General features: G+C 43.0%; 1 protein-coding gene across 2 annotated transcripts in view; it reads right to left on the bottom strand.

Moving 5' to 3' along the window:
• Positions 1 to 25015, bottom strand: part of LOC116432793 (uncharacterized) — a 77257-nt gene that overhangs the window by 9257 nt on the left and 42985 nt on the right. The window contains exons 1-2 of one of the 2 annotated variants that reach the window (XM_076370683.1): positions 21269 to 21607; positions 8848 to 8950 (exon numbers count right to left, since the gene is read on the bottom strand). In XM_076370683.1, the coding sequence (XP_076226798.1) occupies positions 8848 to 8937 (90 nt within the window). In that variant the 5' untranslated portion in view covers positions 8938 to 8950; positions 21269 to 21607. Of the gene's footprint in view, positions 1 to 8847; positions 8951 to 21268; positions 21608 to 25015 lie in introns of those variants that run through there. The other variant, XM_031990164.2, reaches the window with a different exon arrangement.

Here is a 25015-nt window from a genome sequence, read left to right as displayed (position 1 = left end):
ATAATTGTCTGGAACCGCTGAACTTCCTACGATTATATGACTTACTGCTCCCGGATTATGCAAATTCGGGAGTGGATGAAGATCAGCCGCGTTTGCATCTTTCCCCCTGATCCGCGGCAACTATGTAAAACAATTCCCTTTGTCGCGCGTAACTGCGGGCGAACAGAAATATCACGCCCACGCGATTCTGGTGTTTCAACGGAACTCCGCGGGACTCTGGGACGCGCACCGGAATGAATTTTTTCGCTGAATTTTGCCTCGGAAGATTGACGCGTAATGGCCGCTTGGGCGCTTCGTGAATTGATGAGATTACTTTTTGAACGTAATCCTGTAACGTAGAGTGTTTGATAATCTATACTTACTTGTTTTCTTAAGTGATTCGATTCTGGTTGATTCATTTGTGAATTAGTGGAATAGTTAAGTAAATTCTAATTATGTAACTCTATTAAGTGATCCAATTCTAGTATCTTTATTGTCTATTCGTTTGTGAATTAGCGGAATAGTTAATTAAATTTATTGTTTATTCGTGATTCAATTCTAGTATCTTTATTGTCTATTCGTTTGTGAATTAGTGGAATAGCTAATAATAATTTCATAAATACATCCAGTTGTCTACGTATTGTTAGATCTTAAAACAATTAAACTCTACAATAATTCTATTGTTAAGCGCTCACGTGTAATCGCGAAACTAATATTGTCACGAAGAGTTGACTATGAACGATCTACAAGAGCATCAAGGTCGAATTCACTTCGGAAAATAGAGGAACACGATGAAAAACTTTCTCCCCGGGACAGTATCGTGTCATGCGTCCCTTAAATAATGGAACCTAATCATCGTGGATGACTATTGACGTCCGCCACTATCCGAGAGTTAACCATCGGCCGGGCTATCGATAGCAGCTGGGTTATCGAGCCCTCCGATAACAGCTGTTCGATCCACTCCACGTGAAAATTTGATGCCGCCGTGAGGTTACGTGGATCACCAGGCGAGACGGGTGTCGGCTGGTTGCAACAAATGATACGATATCACAGTTTGTTGCCAGTTGGAAACTTCGAGCTACGTACACTATCATCGTTCGAATTTCACGTATAGTCTCCTCTTTTCGTTGCCGTCAGTATCGTCCCGCCTATACCCCCATTGAAATAACAAGGGAAAGAGCACTTAGGGATATTTCCTAGTTTCATTCAGAATTCCGTCGCGAAACATCAGTAAATAAGTTCTTTAAAATTAGAAGCAAACCTTTATTTCCGTTACAGTATTTCCATTTCTTTAGTTTCTCGATGCGCCATCGGAGAGTTTACTATTTCCAATGGTTCACCCGTCAATTTAAGAGACACCCGAATCATTATCGTCTCATTAGCGTAACACAGCCCTGTCGAAGCCGAATGAATTTTTAAAGCGAAAAGTCACGTCCGCATCCGATATTTGCAGCAGACCTGCTATTTTCACTCGGCCTGACACATGACGAAGTTCCGATACAGAAAAAACATTTTTCGAGGGTGCCGGTAACGCGATTACCGGACAGCTGATTGACGTCGCGCGGCTACGTGGGTTTATTAAATATGTAATTCATCGCACGCGTCGCCGGGAGAACAACAGCTCCTTTTCCCCCGGCTAACAAGGACGTCCGATTACGACAGACAGGATAATAACTCGCTGCTTCGTAATCGAGTCCGTATCGCGGACACATCTTTAATATCGTAGGGTCAGCGGCGGAATTACACAAACCCGCGTTTCGACAGACATCCGGAACAATCGGGTTGTGGTTCCGCGTTCGTTCCCCTCCGCGGCGGAATCAGCTGCAGTCGAAGGAAAAGAGAAACAGTAAGATAAAAGAATATAAAGAAAAAATAGGATTCGCGTCTTGTTACCGAGGCGCTTATTAACCCCGAGACACATTGCGCTTTCACTTTCCTCCCTGTAATTACAAATGCGAGCTTAGGCGATTCAACGTCGAGGATTACTAGGTTTCGTGGATGATTAGCGGGCTTAATGGCCGAGTACAACTGGCACTTAAGGCTAATTAGAATAATTTATGTGTTTGTTCACCGCGGTGGGGGGATTATAATATATTTACGTAGATTACGAGTAAGAAGAGCTTTACTTCTTAATATTACTTTAACGATCGCGCGTATGTTTCTAATATCACGCGCGCCGCTGCAGCGTACGACGCTCGCCAATTAATTAATCGCGAGAGCACGCGATTTTTGTCTACCGGCGAGCTAAAGGGCAACTATCAATCCCCCGATGCGAAACTCAATTATCTTTACGATCAATCTATGCAAATTTCGGCTTCGAACCGTCGAAATGAAGATAGTACCGAAAGTCGCTCGTTTTGCTCATTCGTGAACTACAAACGATGGAAACTTGATAAACGTTAATTCGATTGATTAATAGGAAAAAGACTTTCAATACTCTGAATACAAATATTCAATAGCATAAACAACTCAATAACATATTGGGTACCGGCTAACTTTCAGAAAACTGAATTTTCAATGAGATCAACTTATATCACTATACATACAAAAACTCAGACATCATAGTGTTATGTAATATATTTTAAATATGTAATCAATTCGAATCGAATTTAACATTTTTTTAAATGCTGTGGTAATTAGCAAAGTTGCATAGCTAAGTGTCTTTATATAGAAACGAGGTTTCTCGTTACTAGTACGCAACTCAATAACATAAAAGTCGTGAAAGTTCAACGTAAACGTGAGTCACTTAAGAATTCGCAAACATTATTGATTTAAAGATACTTAATCTTAAATCAAATATTAACCCCTTGCCTTACAACAACGTGTCTGACTCGTGGTGAAGATTTCGATCAATTAACAAACACAAATATTACTCGATTTGTTCGAATTCAAAGTGAATATTATTCTTCTGTAACCAATCATTATACTTAAGAGCAATCGTAGACATAGAATATGCCCACAATTTTTCTTTTCCATATTGATTTTCTCCATATGTTGATAATGTTCTTTTTTTTAAGAATCTAGAATATTCCAAATATATGTGAGGTTAATGAGACAAGAGCATCTGAGTATATAAATAGTGTTTAATTTAGTTAGTGTTTTATTGTGAGCTGTAATGAAATAATTATACTGTTTCAAATAAAATTCTCTTTCTCCTACGAATATAATCACCGACGCTCGCGTTTAGTAGCTGAAATTTAGTCGGCGTTCGATGCGTCGAGCGGACGAGCACGGCGTCGATCGGATGCAAACGCGCCGCGACATATGAATGCCGATCAATTACGTTCCCGCAAAAAGCGGCCCGAGCTCTCTTTCTAGCCCGTCCGCCGGCGCATGCCAATTACTTTCGCGGAGGAGCCGGGCGACAAGAAAAATCGCGGCGTTATTGCCGCGATTAAAGTATTCTCGCTTTCGTTTCGTCGCGGTTAACGACGGAGCCGGCCGATTGTCGACGTCGGTTACGACGGGGCCGGGTACGAGCGAAACGAACGGAATTATCCGCGATGAAAGGGGTGAAACCGTGAAACGCCGAACGGGCCGGGCCGCGGTCCGGCGTTCCGCAAAAAACGATCGGCACCGGCGGAGAAGATAAAATATTTCTTCTGCGACGCGGACGATCGTTTGCAGCGCCGGGTCCATTTGTTTCTTTGCGGGCCCCGGTCGCTGGGAAAACTGGCGACAAAAGGGAACGCCACTGCACAAGCGAGCGCATCCATCGATGACTAACGCGATTCGGTCTGGGGTGTCGCGAATATCGTAACCTTTCGGCCAGCCTGCGGGCAATCGCGTTTTCAGTTTCGCTTTGCACCTGCGCGAGAGTTAATGCCACGATGGGTATTTAGAAAGAGGGACACTAGGCTGATTGATTGTATTTCAAGTAATTTCAGGTGTTTCGACACTGGAACTACCGAGTATTTCAACTGACTTTAGAAAATTTCAATGTAGAAACTGCGAACGTGGGTTTATTGAGATTTGAATTGGTTTAGATTTCAGCTTTGGTGTTACTTAATTAGCTCCTTTAGCAATTTTTCGGAGATATTCGCTCATCTTCGGTGATCGCGAGAGAAAAATCGAGGAATGGGTCAGTTTGATCTATTTGGTAGTCTTAGTGTTAAGTGTTGCAGGGTCTTAATCGATTTGATCTTTGACGCGAGGATGTTGATGTAAATTCTAATTGCTCTTCATTTTTCGTCTACAATCGTACAACATTAACACTGGAATTGCATATTAACACCTAATAGAATTTCTTGCCTACAATTCCCCAGAAGTTACACGAATCAATCGAAATAACGATAAACGCATTTGTCTATAATACAAATCGAAGGAAACTCCATCTAAATCTATAATTTACTAACACAATCTTCCAAAGCAAATTTCCATTAAAGCCGATTTCTAGGAACGTGTTCGAACATAAAGTGATTGCATCCGAGAAAGAAAACAGACCGGCGTTTTTGGTTCAGTCGGAAGAAAGGAGATATACAACGCTCCAGTGGCGCGGAAACCGCAGCGCGGCCGTTCGAAAAACACGAAATCGCAGTTCGACGGCCGATTTCCTGGATAATGATTTTAACGGCGTCGTTTATGATAATGCGTCCGCCGCGTTTAACGTAAAAGTGAAAACAGCCGTGGAACCGTGGAAGCATAACCAGATAATGGCTGCGACCGATACGCGGTTGCGCCGACGAAATGAATTACGAAATCCGTCCGGCATATCTTTTCCCGCCGGCCAGCCCGGCGAGCTGCGTGTATTTATAACCCTTTTCCATTTCGCCTGCGTCGCGTCGCGTCGATTAAATGTCATTTCGCAAAGATCTGAAAAGGCCGGCACTCGTCGGACGGGTATCGACAAATCACATTCGCGGCGCGTCTGAAAAGCTGGCCTGGCAATTCTCGCTCGGACGCCTCGCGCGATCCCGCGAGTTAATTACGTCGACAATTACTACGTGATTACGACGAATGTTGTTCGGTTCGTCATGATTAATCATAATATAGTTGGCCGCTTTATGTTATAATAACAATCTGTCGTTAGCAAGTTTATTGAGACTAATTATGACGAATGTTGCGCGCTCGGTTCGCCGTGATTAATTTTAATAAGTTCAATGCGACATTAATTGAACGCACGCGAATTAGGAGTTGGCGTGATCAGCGAACTGTTCCGAATTCTTCGAAGGGTACTATCGATCTGATATCCTTCTATCGATGATAATCGTATTACTGTTACATTGTAGCGAATACTGATTTATTAACTAGTAAGAAAATTCTGTAAGCACTCACGAGGTGTCTGAACATTACCACACAATGCAATCAGTATTTCACGCAATATCTACGATCTTATTAGAGATGAATGCTTCGATAATTATTAGTAGCGACTGATACTAATCGATTCAATTCTAACAGCTTTCCCCTGAAATAATTGTCTCGTCCGAGAATGGGGAATAATTCATAACCTCGTTGAACGTGTCGGCGGCGTTGATCAGCGACGTTTAAAGAAATAAAACCTGCTAATTTCCTACGGGGAGTTCAAAGGAAACAAAAACCGACCGGCAAAAACTTTCGTCGATCCCCGGTCGCGATCGTTCTTAATAAATTTAATAGACGCTGTCGTCGCCGCTCGCCGTGGCAGTGAACGCGTTAACGATGACTTTATAAGCTTTTTCGCCGCCCCATAAAACACGCTTACAAATATGGCCAGTCTTCTCCAAACAGGTAATTGCGAAATCCACTTCCATTCAGCCCGGTCCGCGCAAACCGACCGAGACGATTTGTATCTCGGCCGCCGCTTTCGGGCCGATTTAATGAACTCGTGACTCTCCGCCCGCCCGGCATCGCGGCTCGTTTACATTGAGGCGATTAAAACGACGAACCGTGGCCGATCATCGGACCCCGTGTACACCGGGTCGAACATTAAGCCGTGTCGTTTATAATGAGTCCGCTCGCGGATTAATTAGGCTCGCGTCATATTGCCAAGCAATTAATAAACCCCCGTCAGTAATTACGATAGAAGCGCAGGGAACATTCCGCGCGCCGTTCCTATCTTCCCGTGCGATCAATTTACATTAGAACACCGGCGACCCTGCCATTATAACATCTGTTTGTTCGATAATTCATGAACCTCCGCATCGGTGCATTCTTCTCCCAGGCGTCCTCGTTATTTTCTACATATTCGAAAGCGCGTTCAACGTTCCAGTCCACTCGATACTGACTTCCATGTAGCGTTTAACACTAGAACCACCGAGCACTTCAACTGACTTCTCAACATTTCTTTATAAATACAAACGTGGATTTGTTAAGATTTCAATTGGCTTGTACTGCAGTTTAGGCATTGCTACGTCAGCTTCGTTAATCATTTTTCAAAGAAGAATCTGTACCAACCGCGATCGTAAAAGCAGTTAGGAATCGGTCATTTTGACCCATGGTAGTTCTAGTGTTAACAGTTAGGTATCTCTTGGGAATTTCGTAGTTTTCATTATCAACTCGAAATTTCGAATTACATGAAGCTTTTATCCGATGGTTTCAATCGATTGGAAGGAACATAAAACGAGGTTATGAACGTTTAAATCATTTTGTAGATTATTCTTAGTGAAATCGGTATTTTAGATATGCGAGGAGGACAATATATTAATCCGACGTTTCGAAAGGTGAAAGGGAATATATAATAATTTTTAATCGAAGTCTCTATTGAACGGCGTTTAATTAATTGTTTAATACACCGTGATTGAATTTACCCGTTTGTTTGGCAGTGTCCGTATGAATATTAAACCACGCGAGCCGATTAATCTCGAGTAAAATTCATCGATCACGTCTCGATAATTCGAATTAGCGAGCGACAGTATCACCGCAGTTAAGCAAGCCGCAATCTCCGAGAAAGGTGAAACATTGTGAAATAATTTTTCCGCGCACCGGAGCGTGCAATGACGAAAATAAAACCTTCGCGGAAGGATTGGCAATGGGACCGGGATAAAAATCGATCGCAGGTGTCCGGTGCCGCGCGCGAAGTCGGAAAAATGGCGGTCGCCCACTAATGCGTGACTACAAAGCCGGCCGCGTCCCGGCGCGGGAGGGGTCCCCGTTTTCGTTTCCTCGTCAACGGGAGAAAGGAGAGAAGCCTTTCTAAAGTAACCGGGTCTAAATATCGATCGGAGGTACCCGGAAGTGAAACTGTTGCTCCGAAGTTTTTGCTGCGCGAAACGGTTGCGAAGTAAAACGATGCATACATAACTAATCGATGCAATTGTTGTGACACTTGCATATGTACGCCGTAACGTTCACCGGCGGATTGCGAAACCGATCCACCGGCCGCGATACCGGGGAAAATTAATTTCATTAGAATCAGACGCGGCGTGAGGAATTATGAAATTAATTGGATCATAAAGTTCCTTCGGAATTTTCATTCGAACAAGAGTGAAATATATCGTGGCGATATCAACGTTTTAAATATTGTCTAACACGCAACGGGCTCTTGGAAAAAAGTAACTCCGGTATTTTCTCAGATAGACAGATAACAGTGTAACGAGCATGCTTCTTCGTTAAACGCGTTTCCTTGTTAACAGGCAATCCTTATTAACCCTTCGCGGGGGATTCTTTGAAACGTACAAAACCTTCAACATACGGAGCTAAATTGTACATCAATTGCTTAATTGATAGAGAAAAAGAAAACTACGTGCTGATCTCTTGCTGTTCGACTGATTAGATCATTCGTCCACGACTCAGTCTTCCGAATCTGAACATTTCGTCTCGCTGAAATGCCGACATCCGTCCGCGAAACGTTAAAAGGTACTCGAATCGGTGGAATAAAATAGGACAATTCTGCAACACTTCGTTACGTTCTACGCTTCGAAGCTAACTTGAGCGACACTCTGGATAATATACGAATCCACGGAGCGATACTTAAAAAGAATTGCGGTACGCGTGCTAACACTTGTACCGATTGCACAAACATAATCTATCCACGTCGGTAAATCCTTCGGACTGCGTGCGCACAATGAAAGCGGCGAGACGGTCATTTTTCATCGGAGGCGGTTAACAAACTGTCCGCGTTAACAAAGTTCCCGATCGGCGGCCGCAGCGGATCGCGCCTGGAGGAGCGTCGAACGCGGATCGATCCGTTGTATCCTTGTCGAGGTCAAAAACAAGTTCGATCCGGACTCGATAACCCATTCACCCGACAAGGTGCACGCTGTAAATTCAATAGCCACTTTTGCCAGCGCCGCGGCCATAGACCGGTGAGAGGTGCGACCCAGAAAACCGGTGCGGCGTCGGCTCCGCTAGAACAGACGGCTACTTGATACCGAAACAGCCGAGGAAAGTCTGTCCGTTGGACTCTTTTCCTTCTTCGAAACGGACCGATCGATCGATCGGCCTCACCTTTCTCCGCGGGTGATCCCGTAGCAGATCTAGAACGCGGATCGTTTGCACTGTCATTATGAAATTGAAACTGCATTCTCTTTTCGACGAATTTTTAACGCTCGCGTGAAAGCCGCCAGATGAACGTGAAAACGCCTCCTTCGATCCTATGGAAGCGGATCTTTAAATTCGGTCAACCGTGAATTTTTCACAAATTTCATCGTCAATGCAATTGAAAATAACGTCAGTTCTCTCGTTATCGGGTTCAGCGGCAGGAAATGAAAATTCTTCTGGGACCAACGGAATAATACTAGATCATTCTGTTCGAAGTATTTCACATGTTCGTTAGATCGAAGCTCTGAAATACGTTCGATAATGTTTATTTGGTTTCCGATTCAAAGCGAATCACATTTTTCTACTTCTTGCCCGACGGAGTTAACCGATTCGGCCAATGAGTGTCGCAATTTATGAAAGCCTTTTTATACTTTTAGTAATCGGTGTGTTTTAATTAACTTTAAGGTGTACCTCGAGTTGCACGCCGAAGAGATCTCGCGATCTACCGGATCGTGGTGTCTCTAGCTCCTGCATTTCTGCTTCTCTCTCGGCCAGTCCCATTTCTTCTAAATATCTGTAACAAGGAAACAGGAAATACGTGAACGCCGCAGGTATGTTTCACACGTTATATATCTATGCAAAAGGTATTAGAAATTGATTACGTAACTGGTAACTTAATAAGAAATATCGCTAATAAGAGCTTCGTTGTGCAACCTTATTGTGCGATTATGCAATCACGTGCAAAAAGGGCTGCGCTTCTGGTATTCGTTTATCAAAGGACACGTGGGAAATTGCCGAAAAACGTGTAACGGCTTTTAATCAAAGGGGATAAGGTGAAGAGGCTAAAGAGGAAAGCGCGAGAGGTTTGTACACATTGTCTGGCCGCGGATGGCCGTGAATCATACGAGGCACGAGGAACAATTCCAGACGTTTCCAGGTGCAATTAAACGTCTCTAAACGTTGCGTGCCGAGCGCGGCTACAAATCAAGTACCTTTTTTTTCGTTTTCATTACGACGGCCGTGCTTAATGCAATTAGAAGGAAATTGCCGCGAAACCCACGCGCAACAACAATGCGTCCCGGCGAAACAATGGACGCACTCGGAGCTTCTTGAACCCGCTCCGACTGTGACGATTCCGCCGACAGAGGAATTATTTGGTAATTATCCGTAATTAATCTTCGGGAGGCTGGCCACGTTTTCGTACCGTCTAATCAACTTGATAAATTGTGCTGACTACGTTTTACAGTATTAAGGAAACGAGCATTTTATCAACTCCGATATAAAAATTTCTTCATATTCGTAACGAAGAAGCAGTTCTTCAATTAAACGGTTCAACCTCGGATTATCGATTACAGTATTAATGAAGGAAGCAAAGGCAAATCAGAGGAGAATTACACTGTTTGTAGTTTTATTCATTCAGCATTGGTTTAGCTTTTAATGTTGACTATTGAACTATGTAATATTGATTGGTAGTAGATATTTACCAAATTGAATCTATTATATATTATAATATTATATTATATTATTAAATTATTATTAAATCATTAAATTCAATTTGGTAGATATTTACTATCAATCAGTATTATATAGTTCAATAGTCAATATTAAATATTAAACCAATACTGGATTAATAAAATTATAAACAGTGTAATTCTTTTCTGATTCCCCTCTGCTTCTTTCATTAATATTCCAACCAATGATTCGAAGCTAAGCCGTTTAATTGAAGAACTGCCTTAGCCCGCGGTTCACGGTTGATTTTGTTTCGCCGAGTGCGCAGAGTGAAACGGTCGGCTCTACGACTCTTTTTGTTTAATCGATAAGAAAATGACAAGCTGTTGCGCCTGGAAACCTTCACCGTGATTCTACGTCATCGATTGTGTTGCAACCGGTGCATATCGGCAATTACGGTTTCTTTTTCTCTGTTGCCTTCGGATTTCGTTATCCCAGAAAATAATCGTACAGTTACGGAACTAGTCTACCCTTAATTCGAATCCAGTAATCACCTTTATAATAAGCTTTTACACGTGCAAAGTATGTACGTTACAGAATGTATTGCCGTCTCATTCGCCTCTCTTGCTTCATCCCGATTTTTTTCCCGGATCCGACGTTCTGCACGGTGCACTTTACAATTAATGCGAATCCTTTTTCTTCCTTTCCACGTAGTATATTGTAAAGATCGAATTTTTCCATCGTTTCGGCATGACTATTAAGAAGTGAAAGGGAACGCAACGATATCATCCGTACACGAGCCGCGCTTTCAAATAGGTTTTCGAAGGAAAAAGAAGTAAACAGTTACTTCCTGAATTACCATGTGCTCCCCGTAATTAAATGTACCGTTAACAAACGCACGCGTAACGCGAGGAGGATGATTTAGGCTGCGCTCGATATTCAACGACTTTCGACGCGTCCCGATCCGATCGCAAGTTATCGTGTCAATCTGAATCGACACGGTTCTTCTTCGAAACAGAAAAAACAGTCGAACGTTTCGTAAAAACGCAGACTCGCTTAAGTGTGAAATATAAGTTCACACGCGCTAAGAAAAACGCGCAATGCGAAGGTCGCGCGAGTTGCGCAAGAGTGCTTGACTGTAACCGCAACACTTTCCTGAAACAATGACGGCACAAACAAAAGAGTCGTTGCCTTTTTATCGGGAGCAACGGTGAACACTGAAAATATTCCACGTTGTTATGGATGCGGGAACACAATACACATTCTTGAATATTTACCACAATTATACTTTACATATAATCATCAGTCGGACACATGAATTTAATAGCAAAAACGCAATAACCGCGAATTCATCGATAAAAATATTCAGTTCAAGCTACGACTGATTCTATAAGCAAATAGAGAATAATTCTTCTAACTTCATACATCCATATATATATTTATAAATCTCATCAAATAAAATCCCTTTGGTGATTGATTCAATGCTAGATTAAGTTATTACTCTTTCATGTCTGCTGCGCGAGGAAATACAGCGGGTACGTTGCCAAATGGCAACGCTATGCGAGGATTAAAACCTCCGGTGGCGTGATCGATTTTAACATCATTTACGACCCGACCGATTTCGTGGCTGCTCGCGACCCGACGCGTTTCGTGGTCTCAGTGGAACGTCCCTCTCCCGTGCATCGGCGAACGCTAATGATCCGTATCGGTGATCCCGTTAGCGTTGCTACCTCCGGAGCACCTCTGCTTCCGTCTCTAACCCACGTAGGTACACCTTCCACCGACGCAGCTTTCTTGAACCTGTCCTAAACCTACCGTTTAACACTCGCCGTCGAGCCGTTTCAGACACAGAAATGACCATAATCCAGCTCCGCAAGGTCTGTTTAAGTAGAATGTTTCAGGCTCACCGGGATTTTTACAATGGCAAATTATAATCCTCCATCCGGAGTCGAATAGCCGATTATTAGAGGGTTCCTCTAACTTACGACGCAAAGCCACTTGACATTAATTAAAGGAATCGCTCATTTTTTATCGGTAATGCACTCAACTTTACGTAGAAGATAGCATCGAGTTGAATTTCTAGTGCGTTTTCTGTTACGGAGATACATATGTAAATTAATATCAGGAAATATGTTCTATAATTGAGATGCGGATGAATATTTTTGATCAGGTTCGATTTAATCCTGACAAATATTGATGCGACGATCTCTTGAACGGATACGTGTTAGAAATTGATTTATATCTCTGCCTTTTCGCTGGAAATTATAGGATTAAAAGCAATTTCGGTTCACAAGTGATGTCAAAATCGGTTCAACGGTGAATGATCAGGTAATCGAGCTTTACCCAGGGAAGAGGGGATTTTCTCGTTTCGTTTTCCATGCGGGAGCACCATGAGTCACCGTGGCTATTGCGAAATCAACCGCCGCAACCGTGGCGGAATCGCGACCGGGCGCATTAAAGCGATTTAGCGAAATTCTTCCTCCATCTCTTTTCTTTCCTTCTGTCCTCGTCGCCCGTTCCATTTCGCCGAACCGCGCGTTATGTAAATGGAACACCGCTGGCATAATAGACGCGACATCGTTTTGTTCGCAGGGTTCTACTACGTCAACTAATACGTAATTCACAATTCTTTAACTTAACCCTTTGCACTATGACACCGTTTATACTTATAAATATTTTAATGAATAAATTTAGAAGAACTACCTCAAGACTACTGGATCTTCATCCAAATTTTGTATTAAGAAGGAAAATAAAGAAATCTAAGAGATGCTACAATATAATATTTTTCATTTGTGCTAGAGATACTATAAAAACGGCTTGGAGTTGTTGGCAGATTACAAAATCATCTGGAGTGCTAAGGGTTAATGACACTGAAGAGGTTCCACTGTATAAAAATGTAAAAATTGTTGCCTTTAATATAATTTCTTTATTAAATTTTCGAAATAGCATTCTAGTTGTCATTTGTTATTTCAATGAAGAAAAATGGAAATTTTCGTATATCAGAAATATATTTGAAAATAGTCGTGGACGTTGATACATATAAATCTTTGATCGAATCAAACAGGAATCTCACGTTATTCGTGCGATGCAGTGAACAGTGTTTTAATTGCAACCGAATCAAAGGCCTGATTAATTGGTGTAATCAATACAAATATGAGAATAGTGGTACGAACATTAAAGAGTACAGAAATAAGCATGAAGCTACAATGTCATCCTAACTCATGGCCGATAAAATCAGGTTGCCTGCCCTCCTTTTTCTTTCGCCTTTGTTGGCACAGCCAAGGTGAATTCGCCTTATTGAACATGGGACACAGTAAATTGTATATTGTTCCACTTTACGTGTCGTGCGAGGGGCAATTGTGCTAATTGCCACACTCCGTCGATAAGACACATTCGTATTTTATTATTACCAAAGAACTGTATACACCACGCTGACCATATCAACCGAACTATCATTACATTTCTCTTATAGTTCCTTATCAACGTATCTAACCTTAAATGAAACACTCGAAACTCCATTCCACATCATCCTCGTATACCATCTAATCTGCATAACCAATCGCGGGTCAATACTTAACCCTTTGCACTCGAAAGTTTTTCACTAGAAATATTCAATATTCTCCGATGAGATACAGACGATGTCCTTTGAAACTAATTAACGAAGAAACATATATAAATTAAGAAGGAAAGTTATTTTATTTCAATATTCCATATATTGATGCATCATGCAAAGCTTAATATTACATACAAGACTTTATAATTTTGCGAATCAAATCAAGTGGTGACTGAGAGTCTCTTGAGTGCAAAGGGTTAAGCAACCATCAATATATTCACCTCTTTCAATAAATACTTTAATAAAATGAAAATACATATTATACAAACACAGTTACATACAAAATGAATCAAACACAAAAATCTAAATAATATTGTAAACTAATAAAAGTCACTATCTTTGTATCAACGTAATAGGCGAGGCATTAAGAGGTGAGAAAGAAACATGTAAACCTGACATCATTCCTCTCGATCGTATCCACTCCCCACCCCCGTCCCCTGCGCATAAAGGAAAGGTTAAAATTTCGTCGGAAATGAGTCCCAGCGTGCCATTAATCAAACTCGCGGAAGGTCGTGGCGGCGAAGGGTGGCGCGATTCGGTTCGGTCGAAGGCGCGTGGGGTTAGAGCGCCGGCGGTGGGCGCGCGGGCTCAAAACACCGGTTGCCACGACGCTCCGGAAGCAACGAGGGCCTCGTTATCGATTGCAGGAAAAATTCTTTGTCAGCCCGATGCCTCCTGTATCGGGACCACCGAGCATTTCTTTTTCATTACCTTGTTACCCGTCGTTCTTATTAACCCGGGTCAATTTGCCGATCTTTATAAGGTTGAAAATCCAGTTACCAGCCGGCAACAAAGAACTAACATTCTAGAAAGCCACGGGAAAATGTTTCAGATGAAGCTATGGGTTCAAAGATACTGTGATTCTTATTGCTTATTATTAGTTGAAGCCAACGTTTCAACGTTTCAACGTTTCAACGTTTCAAAGTTTCAAAGTTTCAAAGTTTCAAAGTTTCAAAGTTACAAAGTTACAAAGTTACAAAGTTACAAAGTTGCAAAGTTGCAAAGTTACAATGTTACAAAGTTAAAAAGTTATAAAGTTACAATGTTTTGAAATTTCAAAGTCTCAACGTTTCAATATATTCAAAGATTCATTTATCAGCTTATTATTAGCCGAAGGCAATTTACCGAACTTTCTGAAGGTACAACTATATTATCAGAAATAAAGAACATCTGCTTATTAACCCTTTGCACTCGGAAGGCGACCCTCAGCCACTATTTGATTTGACAGAACTATAAAATCTGATATTTAATGTTGAACTTTATACAATGCCTTGATACGTGAAATATTGGAATAAAATACCTTCGTTTCTCAACGTACTTGTGACTTCGCTTCGAGTTAGCTTCAAGGAACATCGTCTTCGCCTCGTCAAAAAATGTTAAACATTTCTAGTGAGAAACATTCCGAGTGCAAAGGGTTAACGAACTCCAAGTAAATCTCAAGAAAGATAAACTATCATAAACCTAGAATCTAAAAACTAGAGTTTCCTCCCAAGAACATGGTAGATCGCTAAGATTCTTATTTCACCGTACAAGAACGTTCCCCAGAAAAATCCTGTCTAATTCGTACCCGAAGAAACTGCGCTAACCATCCAGTCGGCTAAAGTGCAAAAACAGGGGACAGGAAAAAGAAGCTTCCACTTGTTAGAAGTTGACAGAACAGTCGTGCACGTTTTCCCCATCCATTATCACGTGTCCGGAATGGCGACGGACACCTAAAGGTCCCGGCGATGTTCGATCGCCAGTGTCCATCCGCGAGAATAATAATTAACGTTCCGTGCGACGTTTCGACCGTCCCCGTGTAAACAGCTCGCCGCGCCGCCCACGATGGATAAATAATAACCGGGAATAACAACCTGCCACGCGGACCGCCGCGCCGCGCCGAGCCGGCCAGCGCGTTATTACCGGCCGGCCGCTATCTGCGAGGAGGATCTCCGGAGAGCGCTATCGCTCGCAACCCTCTTTTCGTTTCGCTCGCTTATCAAGTTTTACCACGTGAAACGAGGTGGACCGCTTCTATCCGCGGGATCACGCCCGCGCCGAGCTTGTTTTACTGCCGAGATTCGAGTAAGTGTTTCTCGATGGGAATATCCAGGGAAATTGCCTGACTAGGGGGAAACGGGAGAGGAAGAGGAAGGAATTCTTATCCGAAGGGGTTGTAAAACGTTCGCTGACGAGACGTACTTTCCTTTATGAAACTTCGCGAGAGTTCCAAGTGGAAACGCGAGAGTAGCGAAGATTGTTGATTGGTAAATCGTGATTTTCGACGATCTTGGGAATATTTCCAGCTGCATTCTGCCAGTGTAGGGATTACCGATGCATTCATGGCTTTCGATCGTTCGTATACTTAATTTTTCAGTTGATCGATGATATGTATTTTGTTTGGTGTCTATTGTAGAATAGGACTTTAACCTCTTGCCCTATCGTATCGGGTTCGTGAAAATTTCAAGTAGAATGTAACAAGTATCGCTTCATTCTTCCGAGTATGAATTGAATATTGTTTTTCTATTATTAAATGTAATGCTTCCGGGTAAAAGTAGGTATAGAACAAGTGTAGAATTTTCTGTTTTCTAATGAGGCGTGAAGAATAAAATATCTCCGTCGAGTGTAATTGGCGAAGAAATCATAGGGCGAGGGGTTAAGTAATATTAAAATGTACTTCGGGAGCCAGGAAACACCGTAGCCCACAGGAAAAAAGGGGAAACCTGCGCACAGATGCCCGTTGCGCCGATCCCCGAAGTATCGAATTTGCAAACCGCAGGTAGTCCGGCTATCGCGATCCGATGTCAGCGTAGAACTTCTCAGAAAATATAGGAAGGTTAGTAGTAACAGCAAGGAATATTTATTCTAGGAATTACGGGAGCCGTAATAGCGTGCACTCGTCCAGCCAGGTTCCGAGAAGGTGCATAGGCGGTCCGCGCGCACGCGATGCAGTTCGTTACGTTAAAGCGGAGCATGTAAATGAGTCTATGCATGCGCGTTTTTTCCCCCTTCCGCCTCGGCTACCGGCGAACCCGCGAGAAAAAATAGCGTGTAATCGAAATGCGGCTGTGTTTTCAATCCGTCTGATCGCGCGCGATTCGCGTATTATACTTTCAAAACGGCATTCACCGTGAAAAGATGGGAAAAACGAACGAGACCTCGCACAGTTCGACGTTTTGTCGTTCGTAAGCGTCGCGCGCCGTTTAATCCTCTATCGAGTAGTTTTATTAAGAGTCGATTCCAGTTAATCGTCGATTTCCATATTAATCCGCTGAAAAACGAAAATGGAAAATTTCAGTGATAGCTTAATCAATTCGACGGCGTATTGGTAACTGTATAAGATTCACGGCGGAGAAGCGCAACTTATACCAATTAACTCCAATTAACGGAAAAGAGGCTCGGCACATTTTCATCCGCCGTGTGGCCGTTACGCAACGACGTAATTGCGAGTCGGCGAGATTTCCAAGAGCATGGGATGTTGATTAATTAATCGAGAGAATTATCGACGAACGATGATCGCGTTCGATTACCTGGAGAGAGAGAGCTCTCCGGTGCGTGAGTATGAGTCACCCGTTTGGAATCATGTGAAACAACTTCCTGTTGTTGCGCGGCAACGACGCAGGCGATACGCGTTGCTGAAAAGTTGCGATCCGCGGAACGATGTTCGTAAATCTTCGGAGTTTGTACGACGAGACCGCGATAACGCTGAACGTTCCCGATCGTACGAAGTTCAGCGAGGATCGACGCGCAGTTCGATCGACTTCCGGTTGACCGGGGTGATCGGCCGCCATCGCGTTACTCCGGAAACCACGCGCGGCGTATCGGAATCTAATGAACGGGAGATCTCTTTCGAATGCGGTTAATTAAGCGGCGGTGTTATTAAGTGTTGCCAAGTGCTACTTTATTCTTGAAGGACACTGCTCGTGGAACGAAGGCTGTGCGTGGATTGTTTGAATGTTCGTGATGCCTCGCAGATAAGAGGTGATTCGTTATTTAATTTAGATTTCGAAATTCCACATTTTCAAAGTTTCAACTTTTCAATATTTCAAAGTTTCAAAGTTTCAAAGTTTCAAAGTTTCAAAGTTACAATGTTACAAAGTTACAAAGTTACAAAGCTACAAAGTTACAAAGTTACAAAGTTACAAAGTTATAAAGTTACAATGTTTTGAAATTTCAAAGTCTCAACGTTTCAATGTATCAATGTTTCAACATTTCAACGTTTCAAAGTTTCAAAGTTTCGAAGTTTCAAAGTTTCGAAGTTTCAAATTTTCAACATTTCAACGTTTCAACGTTTCAAAGTTTCAAAGTTTCAACATTTCAACATTTCAACGTTTCAACGTTTTAACGTTTCAAAGTTACAAAGTTACAAAGTTTCAAAGTTTCAAAGCTTCAAAGTTTCAAAGTTTCAAAGTTTCAATATTTCAACGTTTCAAAGTTTCAGAGTTTCAACACTCCATCGTTTTAAAATTCCAAAATTTCAATAACCCTAACGAGCATCTAAAAAAAATTTCAATTCGCGTAGAGACTAACAGTTCACTCCTCAGCCGTATGTACTTTCTACTGAAGTAACGGACTATCGTTTATTCGTATCCAGGCAGTCCGAAAATATCTCGCATCGGGAAACGTGCGTGCGAATGAAAACGAAAGATCGTTCCGCTCGGCGGCGACGGCCGATGAACGAACGACGAACATTTCAGCGTGAAACAAGAGGGAAATGGAATCGTTCGAGTAGTACGTTTTCTGTGGCGTTGGTCTCGATTCCACTGCGCCAGATACCTAATCCCCTCACCTGGTTGACTCTCTTCACGGGTCAAGTTTCATCGAACAGCATTTGCATCGTTCCCGGTTCCGTCTTGGAGTTTACGTACCGTTTCACTCTTAAAGCCGGCTTCAAATTTCTACGGTTACCTTTGAATATGCGCAACGTACCTGACTTCCAATCGAATGGATAACAACATTTGAATATATAGAACGAACTCGCGTTGCATTTACAACGAAATCCTGTCATCCACATTCCATCTAAAATCTCCTTTCCAGAATTCCACATATAGTTGTATTAACTCTTCACTTCTCTAATTATAGCTCTTACAACTTTCTACAACTATTTCCATTCAAATTACTACAAAACAATCCAACCAACAAACCAGCCATTCGAAAGTTAAAATAACTAATTCCATCTCCCAAGTATATCAATCTACCAACGTACCATGAATTTCACCAAACACTGAAAAACTCATAAACCAGCTACTAACATGTTTCACTAATTTCCCAGTAACAGGAGATTCTTTCCAAGACACCCCCATTCCCCTAAACAACAATGATCCAGCAGCAGACAGTTCCACTGTCATTCCCAGAAACAAGTCCCGCGTGCACTGGACTCTAAAATCGCGCTCGTAAGATGATGAACACCTAGAACCTGTCCACCGAACGAACGTATCAGTTCAGTTCGCGGGCGGACGATCATTCCGCGCCAGCGCGGACACTTTTTTGCCGGACCGATGAACTTTGAAAGCGCAACGATGTCCGCCGTAAACCCCGGCCGCCTTTATCACGCTCCGCGTATCGCGGTGTCTGAGGGTGGTGCTTTTGTTCGTAATTAAGAGTAATTAGACGTCGTGCCACCGGTGTAACTCGCTAGGTGCGAGCGTATAATTACCTGCAAAAAGGCACCTGGAATGCCCGAGCTTAATAAAGCATGTCATTATCTCCCTCTCTCTCGTTCGCCGCGGATCCGAGCGTCTTCCTGTCGCGACCTTTTTCCATCCACCGGGCCCTCCGCGCGCTCTTTTTATTTCCGCTAGGAACGCACGCCTAAAGCCCTCTACACACGTTGGGACGTGTTGCGACCGATCGACTTCTAGGTTTCAGGGAACCTGCGTCGGCGTTAACCGCTCGCGCTGGAGATGAACTCAGAAATCTGGCAGTCTTCCGCGATGAATTTCGTTCTTACCTATTTTACGCTGATATGTACACTTGTTTCGTTTGTTGATCATTCTGTATAGAGTGATACATCTCGAAGTGATCCAATAGGCGTAATGCAAAAAGATTATCAATGAAAGACGTCGTTGAGGATTTTGGGATAGAAACGTCTCGATGAGTGGCACGTCTTTCCAGCGCAAGTGGTTAACACTTGCTTGATGGAGAACAATTACAATAAAAAACTTGATCTCAAATGAAAATGTTTAGTGACATAAGTAGCTAGACCGTAGCGTAATGTGACTACTATAATACTAAATCATTAATAATTTTATTGGATGTCATTTGCCTTTGTTATTGAAGAATAAGTATTACTAATCAAAACGCTGGAAATTCTCGTGGCAGTCGTGTTATGGCTTTTATATAGGATAAGAGATGTCTCAGAAGACAAATGTTGAGTTTATACTTTTTGTACTGATTGTACGAAACGTTTATATGTCTGTGTAAATAACAGAAAATACTGGAACTCGTCGTTTCATAAGAAATATCTCATCGTGTATAGGGACCTTCAGTTTGCACAATTCTTTTCGGTTGGTCGCGTGACCGACGTTGAACGTGCCTCGTAATACTGGATTATTTCGTAATTTCAGTATTATTATCAATAATAGGGAGAATGTCGCAAAAAGTGAATAAAGGTTCAAAGAAATAGGCAAGAAAATGGTTACTCCAAAGAAACAATTTTCTAAGCCTCTATAATTATTAAAAGAGCTGAAAGGAAACGACTCTAGTGATCGTAGAAATGATCTGTTCTATAGATAATTCTGCTTTTTATTACCCACCGAATGAAATTCGTCCAAAGATTGAAATGCCCGAACAAACTTGCGTTGTCGAATAATTGAGAATTCTGATTCCCGAGTCGATGCTAACCGCTTCTAACGTCGATTCGTGAAATCCAGCGGTGGATGCATCGGAACATGCACCAACGTGTGTAGGCTGCTTAACAAGACGCGGCTCGACAACCCTCGCAGCGAGTTCTTCTTATTTTCTTTCTTTCCGCGGATCGTTAGGTCCAGTTTCTGACATTAACGAGCCTCGCGTTTTCTTTCCCGAGCACGGCGAAATAGAGCGAAATTTTAATTGCCCGATTCGACGGCGAGGTTTAAGGAAAAGCTGTTAATGGTAGTTAATGTTTGTCGTTCACTCGGGTCGGTTAATAATTTAATGTCTCCGCGGCCGTTCCCCGTGGACGATCGAATCGCCATCTTCCTGGCTGGAACGCGAGCGAATGTTAACAGGCGTTGTAAAAAATTAATTGATCGTTAGTTTGACAAGGAACATGTCTAATATGCTCGGAGGATTCCCTGGTACTATCCGCGGATTATCATGGTCGGGGTCTTATCTGGTTCTTGTAACGGCGGTAACTGGAATGCGATAAATTAATACTTGTAACAGGACCGTGGATTTCATGCATATGTCTCGCACGCGTGTGCCATAGATCGGAATTAAATCGGAAACACTTAATGAACATTCGACACGATTTCAACGTTGTTCCTGATACGATCTCTTTAAATTCAAGAACCAAAAAGAATCCGTGAAAATCGAACATTCCATAAACCGTAGACAAATAGATTACCTAACTTTCGCGAAATTGAATTTCCACGGACCAACGGAAACATCGACTATTAAATAATCGATTGCGAGAATCCATAAAGTGGACTCATAAATTACTTGCTGTTTCACCGATTGACTAATTACCACCGAAGGCCGTAAACGCGGAGTATAACGTCGCGAGACAATATGATTGACATTGCTAATTATATTATTACATTCGTAATTTCGACCGTTAACGATTCCTACACGAGCAAACGAGGCATTTAAATTGCACCTAATGGTCAGCTGTACGTGGATTAATGGTAGTAATGAAGTTGCACTTACGAGCGTTTTACGTGTCCGGTTTTTCGACGTGCCAATAAGCCAGTTCGAGTCGTTATTCCGCGGACGGCGAAGACTCTTCGAAGACGATCGCAACGATTCGCAGCGATTTGCAAAGGAAATTTTGGTAACGAGCCAGTCCGAACTGGATTCCCTTAGCAACAGTGCTAGGTGCATGAACCCGATTGTCAACGTAGAACAACGCGCCGCTGCGCTGACTCCCGAGCAGGGCGAGTCGCGCGGCAAACAAAAAGCGCATAACTGTGCAGCGCACGTGCCGGTCGAGGATGGCGATTAACATTACCGGTAACGGCAACTGGGTCACGACTGCGCTCGGATAAACGGCCGATCAAGAACACCGACCGATCCGTGACCTAGACAGCCCGACACTAACCTCGCTCGATCTATTCTTCCCTCTGTCCTTTCGCAACCCTGATCGCTGCGTGATCAATGGACGATGGGGGATGGTCGAAGCGTCTCTGTGAACGGTTCGTGTATCCGATCCATCGAAACACGGGTGACGAAGTCGTCGATAATAATTAAATACGGGTAATATAATTTAACCCTCATCGTACGTGACTCTCGGTCACTTATGAGAATAAAAGGAATGATTAAAATATTGTTTTTGTTTATAGGACCGAAATTTTACAAGATGATAAGAACTTTTGGAAATGCAATATGAGATGATCAAAAAATTTAAATAAAAAGTTCAAATGTGACTCACATCGTGGTCAGATTAGGGTTAATGCTTTGATAATAATAATTAACACATTGTAGGCCGGCTAAATTTCAGCTACTGGAAACGCGTCGGTGATTATATTGATCTTTAAACATCCATCAAACCGAAGTTTGTAACCTACGAAAAAGACTGAGGAATTCGATTTTGTAATTTTTAGATTTGCGTTATATCTAAAATGTTACATTAATGTAGAACTATTAATTCAACGATAAGCTAAAAATTCCGCAATTGCGGTACCGGCGTGTTTAAGATGATTGGTAATGTAGTATTTTATTCGATTGTTTTTACTTCGAGAACATTTCTACATCCAGCTTTTCTCTATGAAACTTTCGATAATAATAAGAGAGACTAAGAAATTAACCAAAAATAAAATCACACCATCGAATACTAAAGAATATTTCCTATCAGTTAGAGATAGAACACTCTTACAATTGTATTATTCTATCAGAAACGCAGTAAAGAATCTCGACCAGAATTCCCCGCGCGAAAACAAGCCCGAGGAGCTCGGGGCGTTTTTCTCGCGGAGGAAATCCCGCGGAAATCGGGATTAGTTTTCACGCGTGCAGCGCGACGTGGCATTCGTAACGCTTGCATAATCCGAGCACACACGATCGGCCATAAATCGCTCATGCCTCCCTATCGAGATATTATTTATAGCCACCCCGTTGTATTTCAACGGAGGTTTATAGTCCGCTTACACCCACGCCGCGGCCCGCGGTGGGGGTACGGCGGGGGGTTTACCTGTCAATCCGTTACGTAAGATTACGACGAAGGCGTCGCCGCGACGGAAGCCAATCAGACAGGGACCCGAGGCGTCGTTGAATGGGAGCAAAGTGTTGTCGATTGTGGCGAGACCATTTATTCCGCGAGTCGGCCGATTAGCATTTAAAATGGCCGCGTAAGCGGGGACGTTCAATCCGGATGAAATATGGGCGCATTCCAGGTGTGATGAGTCATCCGCTCGCGATTGATACGCCCTAATACAGTGAAGATGAACCAGTCGTTTCAGGAAGAGAGTTCCATTGGCTCGTTAAGGACCGCTGCCGCATCACCGATATATTTTTCCCGTTTATTTATGTTTGCCGGGAGTTTTTAATACTCGCGTGCCGCTTCCTTATGCGCGCGGTATCCTGAAAACTGGCGGGGAAAATTATGGTCTCACGGCGACGGGTCTGCATGGTGGAATTTATGCGGACCGTCGTTTTTTTATGGAATTGTTATTGCTTGAATGATTGTACAGCCGGGATTCCAGCGTTTGTTCTGAATTTATTCAGCTAGCAACGGCATTTCGAAGGATTGTTTATACTATTATACACGAAAATTATATAAATAATATTATTTGTTTTAACGATATTTACAGGAGAAACGTCTCGCGTTTCTGACAAATTGCGACGATCGTAGACGAAAGGGAAGTATTGAATTAGGTTGCGAATGGTTCGGATATTGATATCAGTGGTACTCATTGACTTAACGTGAAATCTAATCGTTCGTTTGTGTATATGGAAAAGGTTCCCACGTATCGATCACTGTAAATATACAGGGAACAATAAGAAAAGTTCCACTGCAGATGACCGGATATGAAGGACAGGATTAATTTCATTAAAAGGGACCGGATGAAAGTGTCAGTGACGCTGACAGAGTAATGATAACGAGGGGAAGGGAAATGAAGATTAAAAGTCACGTCATGTTGCCGGTTCTCCGTAATGGCGGTTACGCGGTGAACAACCTCGGTTTTCAACGCCATCCCGTTTCGTTGCTTTGGTGCGGCGCCGTGGATTGGCCCGTCACTTAAATGCCAACGAACCCTCGAGACTGCCACGAGCACCCCTGAAAACAGCCCCGTTCGCCAACAGAGGGAGGAACCGGCGGAAAGGGTAGCTTCTGACAATCCGCGGAAATGCCAGTATCTCGGCTTATCACCAGTTCTCGCGTGAACCTTTATCGATAACACCCGCACGGTGAATATTCACGAAAATCCTCGATTCTCACAGCTCGAGATCATAATATACATCAATTAGAAACTCCAACAATAATTGGATTCCGTTACAAACAAGCTAATCCCACAAAATTTTCCATTCAACGACCAACAGTCTCTATCAAACATCACCTTTGGTAAACCTCATCCACGAATAACTCGAAAAATTCGAGTCCACCGCGAGACACGATACTCCTAATTTCGTAGAAAAATGATTCCACCGCGAATGACCTGGAGCAACGCTGAACAAACGCGTTCCGTTGAAAAGGAACAGTATTCCGACGATAACTCCGCGCGGCGGGAATTTCATGGCTCTTCCGTCTGACGGAAGATCCGACGTCGTCGAGTCGAGCTGGCGGCGGGCATAATTCAAAAGGCAGCGCGGATCGCGGCAATTTAAAAGGGAATGAATTTCCTTTTACGACAACAGGAACGCGTCTTTCGAAAGTTGCTGACACCGCGGCCGAGAGTTCGCCGCGTTCCGCGCAAGTGAAATATCAGTCACTCGAAAAGCAAGCGAGCCGTAACTTCCGCGGCGGGGACCCGGTGCCAATTTTCAGGACATAAATCTCCGGCCCCGGGGTTGCCAGTAAACCCCGCGGCAGGTTTTATTCCACGGTATTGCGTATACGCCGCCCGTTAAAAAGTATAACGCGACTAATACCTGTTTGGATCTCCACTGGATGCGCGACGCGCCTTCGCGGGGCGGCGTGCCAAACTTTTGAATCTTCAATGAATCACCGGCTGACTGGGACGCGGATAAGGGGATGATGGAGCAGCGAGCGGATCTACCTTCTCGAAATTAGACTTTCAATTTTCTATGCGCGGAACGAGGGGATTTCGGGAAGATACGATGGAAATTCGAGGCGGAGCAGAGGAGAGGGTGGGTTCTTGGAGGATTGACAAGTCCGTCGCTTGCCAGTGATCTTCGAGGGTGGATCCACTTGCCAATCACTTGTAGCACTGATTATAGAAAGGTATAATCTTTGCATAGAAATATCGAATAATCGCAATTGAGTCTATACTTAGTGTCAAA

Source organism: Nomia melanderi, chromosome 9 (assembly GCF_051020985.1).
Source record: "Nomia melanderi isolate GNS246 chromosome 9, iyNomMela1, whole genome shotgun sequence".
Classification (NCBI taxonomy): domain Eukaryota; kingdom Metazoa; phylum Arthropoda; class Insecta; order Hymenoptera; family Halictidae; genus Nomia; species Nomia melanderi.
This window is presented reverse-complemented; position numbering and strand designations above follow the sequence as displayed.